General features: G+C 42.0%; 1 protein-coding gene and 1 long non-coding RNA gene across 3 annotated transcripts in view; one reads left to right on the top strand and one right to left on the bottom strand.

The window, feature by feature from the left end:
- Nucleotides 1-7,629, bottom strand: part of CUNH17orf75 (chromosome unknown C17orf75 homolog) — a 10,614-nt gene extending 2,985 nt beyond the window's left edge. Inside the window, exons 1-8 of one of the 2 annotated variants that reach the window (XM_023763511.1) lie at nt 7,208-7,629; nt 5,464-5,589; nt 4,421-4,561; nt 4,121-4,178; nt 2,819-2,938; nt 2,136-2,200; nt 1,655-1,791; nt 44-147 (exon numbers count right to left, since the gene is read on the bottom strand). In XM_023763511.1, the coding sequence (XP_023619279.1) occupies nt 44-147; nt 1,655-1,791; nt 2,136-2,200; nt 2,819-2,938; nt 4,121-4,178; nt 4,421-4,491 (555 nt within the window). In that variant the 5' untranslated portion in view covers nt 4,492-4,561; nt 5,464-5,589; nt 7,208-7,629. Of the gene's footprint in view, nt 1-43; nt 148-1,654; nt 1,792-2,135; nt 2,201-2,818; nt 2,939-4,120; nt 4,186-4,420; nt 4,562-5,463; nt 5,590-7,207 lie in introns of those variants that run through there. The other variant, XM_023763512.1, reaches the window with a different exon arrangement.
- Nucleotides 7,630-8,103: 474 nt separating this feature from the next.
- LOC111828139 lies at nt 8,104-8,696 on the top strand. The gene is made up of 2 exons (XR_002831928.1): nt 8,104-8,237; nt 8,363-8,696. It is a non-coding gene; the product is annotated as an uncharacterized LOC111828139 (long non-coding RNA).
- Nucleotides 8,697-13,176: the final 4,480 nt, after the last annotated feature.

Raw genomic sequence — 13,176 nt, forward strand, 5'->3', positions numbered from 1 at the left:
TTCAGACAAAAGTTATATGTGGTGCTTGGACACAATTAATTACCTTTAGTTTAAAGTTCTCCAGTACTTGTCGAAAAAGAAAAGGGTTACCTCCTTCAGCACCATTCAAAAAAGCCTGCATCCAATCCTCACAAAATCGGTTGCTTCCTATAAAATATTTTAGAAAAATTAAATAAAAATAAAATTCTATAAAGCCCAAACATTTATTCTTTTTTCTTTCTTTCTGTTTATTTACTTTAAAATATGGGTTTTTAAATTTTTTTATTGTATTTTTTTTTAATTTGGGGGGGTTTATTGATTTCAGAGAGAGGAAGGGAGAGAATGAGAGAGAATCATCCCTTGACTGCTTTCTGCATGCCTCGTACTGGGGATCAAGCCATGCAACCCAGGCACATGCCCTACCTGGAATCAAACCATGACCTCCTGGTTCATAGGTCAACACTCAGCCATTGAACAACACTGGCCGGGCTCTATTTATTTACTTTAAATTGAGGTATACATGGCATATAACATTACATTAGTTTCAAGTGTACAACATAATGATTTGATATTTGTATACATTGTGATATTCTTTATTTCTTTATTAAATAAAACACTTATAATGAATTATATAAGACTTCTATAATGGTCTAAGAAAACTGTACTCACTACCTAGCTAAAAACACCAAAATAGCTGAAGCCCCCATGTGCTACTTCTCAACTGCATTCCCACTTCTTTCCCATTAGAAAGGATATCATTCCCATGTGTTCCTTTAAACTCTTGTCACGTACTTTCGTATCTCTAAGCTCTATGTAGTATTATTTTGTATATGTCAAAACTTTTATGTATTTTTCTTTTTTAAATTTTTTTTATTGTGGACAATATTACAGATGTCCCCTAATCCCCCACTGACCCCCTCCACCCAGTCTATGTATTTTTCTTTTTTTTTCATATTGAAAGGAAAATAGTTTAATTAAGATTTAAGATTCACATTATGATAAATGATAATTTTAATACACCCTTTAAATTTACTATGTATTTTTCTTTAATGGCTGTTTCACTAGTATGTTTGTGAGCTACATGGAGACATGTAGCTCTAGTTCATACATTTTCACTGGTATATTCCATTGCATGAATATAGCAGTTTATCAGATAATTTTCCTGTCGATGGAAGCATTTAAGTTGCCTCCAATTCTTTGCTATTTCAAATAATGCCTCTATGAACATTTTTGTATTTGTCTCCTTGTATAAATATACAAGAGTTTTTGCCCAACCAGCATGGCTCAGTGGTTAAGTTTCGACCTATGAACCCAGAAGTCACGTTCAACTCCCAGTCAGGGCACATGTCTGGTGGAGGCCATACAGGAGGCAACTAATCAATGATTCTCTCTCATCATTGACATTTCTATCTCTCCCTCTCCCGTCCTCTCTGAAATCAATAAAAATATATTAATATATACACACAAGAGCTTTTCTATATACTTAGGAATGGAATTGCTAGGCATGACATGATTTTCCATGTTTTTAGAATTGCTATTGTTTGCGGTGAGTCAGGATAAACTTGTAAAGATGCACAGGGCAGGAAGGATAAGTTTGTACTATCTGTTCAGAGTACAAAAACAGAGACAGACTCACAAGAGCCACGGGATGGCTGCTTCAGAGGTCGTGACTCACCTGCATTGTAGAACTGAGGCTGGGAACTACTGCAGTCAATGACCACAGACTTATGCTGCTCCTCCGTCATGGCCATGCACAAAGATGTCATGGTGCCTTCGTGAATAAGGCCTTGAAGACTGGCCACACTCAGAAACCTGCCACACACACAGTCCTTTACCACAAATAATACTGCAGGATGGGAGGGAGAAAGCAAATTCATTCTGCACTATGGGAAATTTAAAAACATTTCAGGCCCTGGCCAGGTAGCTCAGTTGGAGCGTCATCCCAAGGTTGCGGGTTCGATCCCGTCAGGGCATGTACAAGAAGCAACCAATGAATGCATAAATAAGTGGAGCAACAAATCGATGTTTCTCTCTAACATCAATCAATCAATCAAAAAAATATTTTAATGTTCTTTAAAAAAAAAATAAAAATATAAAAACATAAATATCAGGCTTGCTGTGTAAAAGGTTCTTCTCTTTGCAAAACTATTCTTTACCTGTTAATGTCTCTCTTTGTTTTTTCATCTGATTCTTTAACCTCAACAGGAGTATAACTCAGAGCCTACGAGAGAAAAACAAAGCCTAAGTGACACAGGCATTCCAGTTTTCCTTATTGAGCAGCTACTGTGACTAAGTGTCACCCGCCCCCACACGACCACCTGCTTGATGGGGATTGCCCAGGAGCTCTCCTGAGCCTCGTGCAGCTGCTGCTCACGAACAGTCTGAAACTGGCTTCCCACCTGGTCGCATGGGACCATCCAGTCTCCGTTGCATCTACCACCACAAATTTAAATGAAAAAACTGGCCATTTACTCAAGCCTTCCCAGTGTCTGGATATTTTAGTGAATTTTCATTTTTTCCTGAATATTTTCATATACTTAAAACACTTTGGATTTCTGTTTTCCTTCTCAAATTATTTGGAAATTACACCTCTCCCAGATCATCTGAAAAAGCAATTATTTTAAATTGTTTTATCCTATTAGGAAGACCCCCTATTTGCAATTCCACCTTAATAAAGTACCTTTCTAGATCCAAGTGAATAGAGTGCAAACATTGCTTGAGTAATATTCGGGGGAGGGGGGGAGAGTAATATTAAAGAAAATGAGTAAGTCTTTAAATAATCCAAACTCTGCTCAACTGATTCTCAGTTAAGGAAATGCTTTTGTTGGGCCACACTTACAGCGTGTAGCAAAAAGGTAAGCTTCTCCTGAAAGAGAAGAACCACCCTCTGGATCGGGCACACGACATCCTCAAACCAGCTACTCAGGTAGGACTTGACGTGGTTCTCCAGGCCCCTTTCCTAGATCAAGAGAGAATGTCATTGCTTTAACATGAGCCTTTACCTTAGAGGACTTAACATTTTCTTCACAATATTCTTGACAGTGAAAGAACTGCGGACAAACACCTCTTTTTTTAAGCTAACACCCATTCAAAAAAAAAGAATTATGATATAAAACACACTGAGAAATGCATTATATAAAATGAAAGACTGAAAAAAAAATGAAAGACTGGATAGGGCTCTATGCTATCTCTTCACTGGGAGGAGTTGTGCATTACATGTCCATCTCCCCACAGTATACTCATTGGAGATACGCTCCTAACAATCCTGGTACAGTGTCTGACACATGTATGTATTAGCTTACAAAGAGCCACTTGAATGCCTGAAAGAATGTAGGCAGTTCATTCACACTGTGAATAGGGAAGAATACAAGTTAACTTGTCAAAACACTCGATCCCACTCCATTTGTCAGACGTGCTGCCAAGCGCACATCTGGCTTCCTGGGCTGAGCTGCTCTCTGGGGACTAGAGGAATCGCTCCAGTCGGAGAGCTGCTCCCCCAGACTCAAATCCCTGGCTCACTCCTATGCTACCCTCTTCTGCAGTGTCTTTTAAGTGCAGGATAAGTAAAAGGAGATATTACCTTATGTAATGGGTAGTGATTTATAAGAGTTATGACTTTAAAAACTGCTATAAGCTGAATGGATAGTTTTTTAAAAGGTATAAATAAATTAAAAGATGTGGATATATATAATTCATAAAAGATCAATGAATAAAAAATAGAACATTTCTAAAATCTTTGATGTTGAGTTCAAGGACAGTCGCTACCATTGCAAAGCATGTCTCTGGTGCCAGAGGCTTCATGGACCATTAGTTCTGACCATAACACTAATATAAATCTATGTGCCTAGAAATCAGGAGAAGAGCACCTCTTCCTCACTTGGCATGTCACCATATACCACTGAATTTAATGGACTGAATTTTTCATGGATACAAAACATCAGAGGCAGACCTGTGAAACTCACAGCACTTACAGGACTATGTTCCCTGCTTCCCTTAACGAATACCTTCCAACGAGCCCTCCAAGCAGCGCATTTTTAGAATTTAGGTGTCATTGTGTCTACCTGTATAATTTGACAAGTATAGAAGTTATAGTATGTTAATCACCTCAGTCTCAAAAAAACTATTGACTCAATCGTCTTACCTCACAGCTCATGTTATTTTTCAGCCCTTGAATGTACTTGTCCAATTCAAGCCTGAAAGTATGTTCTTAAGGAAGTAACAATGAATGAATCAAGAAGTGTTTTATCTCTCAATAGGAAATATAAAGTCTTGCAAATAAAACAAACTGTACATTAAAACAAGCCAAGACAAACTGGTCATATAAAGGTATGAAATCCAAGTAAATATAAGGGGTAGGAAAGCCTTTTAGAGTAGTAAGACCCCTTCTCTTGCCTCCCCACGATTTCCTTCCTGATATCCTCAAAGACCAAAGAAAGGATATAGCTCAAGTCCTTTTTCAGACCCTCCTAAAAAACAGACCACGTACTCTGAAGGGTTATGTTCAGAGTCCATTGCTGTTTCAGGAAGCAGTTTTTCTTGTTGGAAAAGGCAGTAGTAACAACCAACCCGGTAACCTGGAATTCTAGAAAAGAAAAAGTTCTATGTATTATTCTGATAACTCATGCATCTAATTTTATGGGCTGTTCTGAACCCTGGTCATCTTGATCTGGCAATACTGTTATATTGCTAACTAGGTCAGAACTTTCAAGACTTCTCCTTGGTTTACTCATAACAGCAGAGGAAAATGAATGTATACCATAATGGGTTTCAGCTAAAGCAGCACCTAACAAACATGGAATTTCTTTGAATTCACCTGTTTTATGGGGGAAATGCATGTAAGTTTCACTCTCGTTCATAGTACATGTCTACATAAATATTAGCATGTTCTCTCCCTCCCCGAAACCTTCACCAATCACTGGAGCTCCAGGCAGATGTGACATGTTTACCCTGTGGCCTTACCTTTGACCTATGACCTCACATTCCTGAGGGGACTTGATGCCAACATCATGGTCTGAAGTGAACTACAATCAAGGTGTGTAATAGAAAAACAGCTGGAATTCACCTGAGGACACCTATATTTAAGCCTGAACGCCATGAATGTGACCAGCCTTGTGACATGAACGTCTCTGAATTTATTTCCTCATCTGAAAACGTAAGTGAGGGTATCTGTTCTATTGCCCCTTTTTAGAGACAATGGCATCATACTTTGTGAAAGCACTTCACAAACTGTGCAGTGTGCAATTTTGGTGATTAACTCTTTTCTCCCAAGTCCAAGACTAAATCAGTACACTTCGGCGGGAAAGTCTCTGCTGTTCAATTAATTCCATCCCACAAATGTTTACGTGTAAGGCCCAGTGCTCAAGCCGGCAGAGAACAAGGATGGATTTTGCAGGTCGAGTGGGAGTTGATCTTTCGGAGTTTCTCATCACTTCTCATATTTAGCTCAGAAATAAAAACTCGGGACACAGCACATTTTACACTTACCTCAGCTCCACAGATGCAACATTACCCAGCCCTTCAAAGACGGCTCCCTTAGAAAGACGCTTAGCAATGAAACTGCGCAGCTCTGGCTCCACTTCAGATGGTAGATTAGTGTCTGCCAGGGAGAGGCTTGACAAATGAAAGACACACAGTGCTTATCAGTGGCTACTGCATTCACACCCCGCAAGTCAGACAGATTAGTACTAAAAGCCAGAGTCCCTTTAAGGACTTGAAAAAACTTTCTACTAGTGAGGCTGATAGGAGTGCGTGTCACCAAGTATGAGCTACCTCATCAAAGAGTTTAAAATTATACTATCTTTTCACCTCATTCTGTCTAGTGTGATGACTCCATTGGGACCCCCCAGTCCACCAGCCTTACCTTTATTCCATAGTCCCTCAAGTTTCTTATTTCACTTCCCTGTCCATGGCCAGTCATTATAATCAGACCCCTGCACACAAGTCTCATTCAACCCTTTATTTTCATCTCACTGTACTTGCTTAGCAAATTCAGCCCTGATAGTCCAGCTCTCTATTTACTCTGCACATGCATCTATGCAGTGGAATCTAGTTGGACAAAACAAAAGTAATGATCACTAGCCTCAAGTGGGCCCACCTCTAACTACATTTCCTGGCTCACTCATTCATTTTTCTACCCCTAGGTCACTATTTCACGCCTCCTCTTTTTTCCTCAATCCTCCATCTACCTCTTACCCATGAATAAACACTCTAGCTTAGCAATCACTCAGGAGCTAAAAATAAAAATTTTAGTTTGGTTTAGGTTAGAACATAAAGTCTATAATTTGAAGATGCAGGAAGAAAAGGTCTTCTATCACCAAACTTCCCAACAGATAATATGAACCCAATACTTCTCAAGGTTCTTTTGTTTTATATTATGGAAAATACATATACAAAGTAGGGAGAATAGTATAATGAACTCACATATACCCACCACCCAGTTTTAACAATTATCAGCTTATGGCCAATTTTTTTTTATTTTTAGAGAGAGAGGCAGAGGGATAGAGAGATAAAAACATTGATGAGAGAGACACATCCATTGGCTGCCTCCTGCACGCCCCCCACCAAGGATCGAGCTTGCAATCCAGGCGTGTGCTCTGACCCGGAATCGAACTGGGGACCTCTTGGTTCATGGGTCAACACTCAACCACTGAACCACATCAGCCAGGTATGGCCAATTTTGTGTCATCTGTACCCCCATGCTTGTCTGTACCCTTCCACCTTCCAGACTTATTTTGAAGCAAGTCTCTGGCATCATATCATATCATTTCAATCATAAATTTATCACTAGGGTATCTCTACTTTGCATCAAGTGTTACGGTTCATTCATTCATTCACTTAATAAATATGTATTAAATGAACAAAAGAGAGCAATCCCTCCTGTCCTGGGGTTTATGTTTTAGTGTGCAGCAGAGGCGCTATGAAAGGGGGTATGCTAAGGGTAAAAAAGGAGGATTTTAAATGTTTTGGTACCCATACGATGTTGACTATTTACTGGAGTTCCTTTCAAGAAACTCAGAATACGCGTCTCTGGCTAACCACCTTGGGCACTATCGGTATTTGGCTCTGTCCCAGCCTTGAATGCATGAGCCAATGCGGAAATCAAGGTGAGGTTCCGAGGACACAGGTGGGCTTGATGGTTGGACTCAGGGACAGCTGAGTGGAGACAGGGTCCCCACGGACACCTCGAGGATTCACGCACAGGCATGAGCGATGGCCAAGCTGTTTTTACCTGAAGTCGTCACCAGAGGGCGTTTCTGCATTTGTGCCACTTGGGCTTCCGTCATCGCTGTCCCCTCGCGGCGGTGCCGACCTACGCGCCACAAGAGCAAGACAGCTGTCAGTGATGGGCTGCAACTCAAACGGAACTCGGGGCGCCCCCGGGCCCCCCTCGGCAAACAGGGGAGGGGCGAGCAGTCAGCTGACACGCTGCCAGGAAGAAGTGCCTGTCCTCACGCCCAGGCAACTCCACGACCCAGTGCTGATGGCCCCTTCTCTCCAGGCCACAGCAGGGAGAGGAAGTTTCATATCCAGAAGGGCCAAGGAATAAATCCTCTCTGAAAACCAGACGCTAAAGGGCCACGGGAGCCCAGGAGAGTCGTCCGGGCGGAGGGAAAGGAGGCAGCCAGGGCAGAGGATGACCGGGGAGGGGGCCGGGGGGGAGGAAGCGTGGGGGAAATGGAAGACAGCGGGGCGGTAACGGCAGGAAGGACGGGGGTGGAAGCTGACATGACTGGACATGCAGCGGGGCACCGCGCTAAACAAAGGCCGCGGCGACGAGAAGGGGCGAGGACAGGGCCGGGCCGGGGGGAGCGCGGCGTCGCAGCAGCCGGCACAGGAGTCCCGGATCGGGGCCCGGACGGACGGCGTGGGCGAGGAGGGCCCTCAGGGCCGAACCCTCCGCCCGGGAGAAGGGCGTTTGCGAAGCGGCCCAGGCCGCCGGGCCCCTGGTTGCGAAGCGCCGTGCGGGTCCCCGGGAGCCGGGAAGGCCGGACTCGGCACCTGGCCGGCGGTAAGTTGTAGAGAACAGTAGTGGCTGCTGGGCGGCGGCTCGGGTCTCCGCTCCTCCGCGCAGCTTCCTCCTCGCTGCTCTCAGCTCTTCTCTCCCATCAGCGAGTCCTGCAAGACGGAGCATCGCGCGCTCCGAGCGGCCCTGTGTCCCGCCAAACCGCTCCCCCGCGCCGGACAGTCCTCGGCGGCCGGGCTCGTCCGGTTCCCGGCCCTCGCGCACCTGAGTTCCGCTGGTGGCGCTGGGCTCTCAGGTGAGGACGCCGGCCTGGAAGGCTTCTCCCCGCGGGGACTAGGGGGCGCACTGAATCACCTATTATATCCGGAAAGCCGTTCACCAGTTCTGTTTTAACTCCTTTTTCACCTCTGGGTACCTTAGGACGTCTAGGAGACTTCCCATGTGGTAAAGACGGTACAACTAGCAGGACACATGGAAAAGATAAAGCTGCCCTCCGATCGCCTTTCAGGCACGTGAACACACATCCGTTTGATCAAAGATTTCAAAATTTAAAATGACGCTCCTCCCTTTAAAAAAGAAAAGGTGAACATATTTTTAAAATGCTTGAAGAAGGCCTTTCTACACTGTGGACAAGAAGGGGACACATGCTAACCTGACTAACGCAGGGAAGGACTGCCTGGCAAACTAAACTCAGACACCTAAAAGGATGTCTGAAATTAAGACTTTTTCAATTAAAAAGCAGTTTATAGCCCTAGCTTGGCTCAGTGGATGGAGCGTCGGCCTGCGGACTGAAGGGTCCCGGGTTCGATTCTGGCGAGGGGCACATGCTTGGGTTGCGGGGCTCGGTCCCCAGTGGGGGGTGTGCGGGAGGCGGCCAATCGGTGATTCTCTCTCATCATTGATGTTTCTATCTCTGTCTCCTTCTCCCGCCCTCTCTGAAATCAATAAAGAAATATATTTTTAAAAAAATAAAAATAAAAAGCAGTTTATAGTAGATAGTCCTGTCCTGGGCCAGTATCTTCCCTGACAAAGACCAACTTTGATATTAACCGAGCCTATTGTCTTTTTGCATCTACGATAATATACCTTCTGAATGTCAGGGTAACATAACTTCCCTTTTTCCAGGTCCCTCGGGGCACAACCAATGCGCCAGGGCAGAGACCACAAATTCCCTCATTGTTATTGTGTGATTGTTATCCTTTGAATTATTGACTGTTAGCTATCCAGTACCCACCACTTTGCTTTCTAGCACCTCCTTAATCTATAACCAATGGATTTCTGTAATCCACTTAAGTCTCCTCCTTTGATGGTAAGTTATAAAATTAGGTGAAAAACCCATCATTCTCTAGAGCAGTATCTCAATATGTTGAGATTCTGCTTCCTGGCAATTGTTGACAATTTGGTTCAAATAAACTCACAAAAATTCTTTACAGGTTTGAATGTTCCTTATCTTAACAAACTATAATGAAACACTTAGAAGCCATACAAGAGAAGATTAATAAATCAGACCACTTAAAAACTAAACATTTCTGTGTAGCCTGAAGTCAAAAACACAAATGACAAACTAGGAAAATATTTGCAATATATGTAATAGAAGAAGGGCTGTCATTTGTCAATGAACAAAACAAAACAAAACAAAAAGACAATGAGCAGTTCACAGAAGAATTAAAAAAGAATACATAAATAAACTGCTTAATTTCAAATACAATTTATGGTATATTGTACTACTTTTCACCCAGCAGATTAGCAGAAATTTTAAAGTGTGAGGGGCTGGGGGAGAGAAGGAGGTCCTAATGTATGGTGATAGGAGAAGATTTGACTTTGGGTAGTGAGCACATGGTGCAATACACTGATCTTGTAACATAGAAACCCACACCTAAAACCTATATGTTCATGGTGACCAATGTCACCCCAATTTAATTTAAAAATAAAGTTTGATAATACCCTGTGTTGGGGTGTGCAAGGAAGTGATCATTTCCATAAATAGTTGAGAGTAATAAGATTAATGCACATGCTTTGGAGAGAAATTTGAATATATCTGCCAGTGTTTTCAATGCACATGCCCTTTGACTATCAAAGAAACACCAGGACATCATCAAATAGATACACTCACATAAGTGCAAAAATATGAGTCCACATATTTCTTGCAGAATGGCTTGTAATGATGACAAACTAGACACAATCTGAATGTTGGTCAATAGAGGAGTGATTAAATAAGTTATGGTACATATGATGGTAGGCAGAATAATGACTCCCGAAAAATGACCACATCTTAATCTCTGAAACCTGAAAGCGAGTTACCTTATGTAGCAAAAGGAACTTTGCAGATGTGATTAAATTAAAGATCTTGAAATGGGAGGATTATTTTAGATTATGCAAGTGTGCCCAATGTAACTACATGTACAAGAGTCTTTATAAGGGAGACAGGAGATCAGAGGAAAAGGCAATTATGATACCTAAAGCGGAGATTGGAGTGATTTGGCACCACAAGCCAAGGAATTCATACAAGCTCTAGAAGCTAGAAAAGGCCACCAATGGATCTTCTGATCTTTCAGAAGAAACACAGCCCTGCCTACCCATTTCAAATGTCTGTAATATAATAACTGTGTTGCTTTAAGTCACTACATTTATGATAATTTGTTACCGCAGCAATAGCAAACTAACACCTGTATCCGAAGACTATACAACTATTAAAAAGAATGAATTAGAATATGTGCACATATAGAAAAACAATCCAATATTTGTTTTTGTCCCAAAGGAGCTGACAACACAACTGAAGAGAGAAAGCATGTGCATGGGGAAGGGCAGAATGTGATTACTGCCAAGAAAGTAATGGGGACAGTTAGGGTGATCTTAGGAATCTTATTACTGGCCTCTTGAACTTTACCATCTATGAGCATAATCTGAGGACATTAGACTCTGCAAGTTGGTCTATTAACTACCAACAGCAATAATAATATCAATGTAGCATTTGTAAAGAATAAAAAATATAGCATTTGTAGTTTAACAATGGCTATTTATTTAGCAGTAACCAGGAGTCAGGATATTTACCTATTTTATTGCATTTATACTTGGACCATCTCTGTAACAGAGAGGTTTATCCTTATTTTATAGATGAAGAAACGGAGGCTCAGTCAATATAAGTGATCAAACTATGTTTATCTGACTTCCAAATCCATACTCTTATGTGTTGTTTTTTAATAATTTAATAATTTTATTGAGAGAGAATCATTGATCGGTTGCCTCCTGCACGCCCCACAGCAGGGATTGAGCCCACAACCTGGGCATGTGCCCCTGACCAGAATTGAACCCAGGTCCCTTCAGTCGCAGGCTTATGCTCTATCCACTGAGTCAAACCAGCTAGGGCAGTGGTTCTCAACCTTCCTAATGCCTCGACCCTTTAATACAGTTCCTCATGTTGTGGTGACCCCCAATTTCATTGTTACAAACTGAACATAATTAAAGCACAGTGATTAATCACAAAAACAATATGTAATTATATATGTGTTTTCCGATGGTCTTAGGCGACCCCTGTGAAAGGGTCATTAGACCCCCAAAGGGCTCTCGACCCACAGGTTGAGAACCGCTGAGCTAGGGCTTAACTGTTGTTGTTTTTTTATATTGTAGTCACTTGCTTTGGTCTTAGAAACAACCCTGAGAATCATGCTCCAATAGTGTGGCCTACAGGAGCCTTCATAATCTAGCTTCTATCTCCCCCTCTGATTTCCTATCCATCCCTCTTGCTCACTCTGGTGTTTCTCAAACACTCCAGTTTTGTTCCAGGTTATTAGTCTTTTAATTTGCTCTTCTGCCTGGAATGCCCCCAGATAGTTGTCTTCTTTCTTTACATCATTCAGGTCTCTGCACAAATGTCACCTCCTCAGAGACCTTCTCTGGCTGTCCTATGTAAAAGGATATCCCACACACACCTCTACTGCTATCCCATCAGTCTATATCCTATCTTCATCACACTTACCACACCGGACAGTATTTATTGTCTGTCTTCCCACTAGCATGTCAGCTTATTCAATGACATATCCTCTAACGTAGCACATGGCCTACGGTGCTCAAGAACTCTTTGCTGAATTAAAGATTTTGCAACCCCTCGGCATCATTTTCTTGCATGTTTCGCCTTACACCATATTAAAGATATTAAAGCACACCTGCATTCCATGTTAACTTTATAGAAAAATAACGGTCAACATTTATGGAGTATTTGCTGTGAATGAGGACTCTTTCAAGTGCTTTACATATACCAGTGATGGCGAACCTTTTGAGCTCGGCGTGTCAGCATTTTGAAAAACGCTAACTTAACTCTGGTGCCGTGTCACATATAGAATTTTTTTGATATTTGCAACCATAGTAAAACAAAGACTTATATTTTTGATATTTATTTTATATATTTAAATGCCATTTAACAAAGAAAAATCAACCAAAAAAATGAGTTCGCGTGTCACCTCTGACACGCGTGTCATAGGGTTAACATCAATGATGAGAGAATCATTGATTGGCTGCCTCCTGCATCACTCATTTAATTCTCACAGTCCCATGAGGTTGATGTTATTATTATCCCACTTTACAGATGAGTAAGCCAAGGCCAGTTATTTTTGTCCATGGTAAAATAGCTAATAAATGGCAAAGATGCATTCAAGCCGAAACCGGTTTGGCTCAGTGGATAGAGCGTCGGCCTGCGAACTGAAGGGTCCCAGGTTCGATTCCGGTCAAGGGCATGTGCCTGGGTTGCGGGCACATCCCCAGTGGGAGATGTGCAGGAGGCAGCTGGTCGATGTTTCTCTCTCATCGATGTTTCTGACTCTCTATCTCTCTCCCTTCCTCTCTGTAAAAAATCAATAAAAAAAATATTAAAAAAAAAAAAGATGCATTCAAACCCAAATACTCTGGCTCTAGAACTCTTTATTTATTATTGATTTCAGAGGGGAAGGGAGAGGGAATGATGAGAGAATCATTGATCGGCTGCCTCCTGCGTGCCCCACACTGGGGATTGAGCCCACAACCTGGGCACGTGCCCTGACTGGGAATCGAACCATGATCTCTCAGTTCATAGGTCGATGCTCAACCACTGAGCCACACTGGCCAGACTCTAGAACTCATAATACCACAAAATTGAGTTGAGGATGACTTGACCTAAAGTTATGTTTTGTAGCCATTTAATCAAACAGTTAATTTCAAATGTTTTTTCACTTATTTAGATATTTAATTTCTTAGAATATTTT

Source organism: Myotis lucifugus, unplaced genomic scaffold (genome assembly GCF_000147115.1).
Source record: "Myotis lucifugus unplaced genomic scaffold, Myoluc2.0 scaffold_287, whole genome shotgun sequence".
In the NCBI taxonomy this organism is placed as follows: Eukaryota; Metazoa; Chordata; class Mammalia; order Chiroptera; family Vespertilionidae; genus Myotis; species Myotis lucifugus.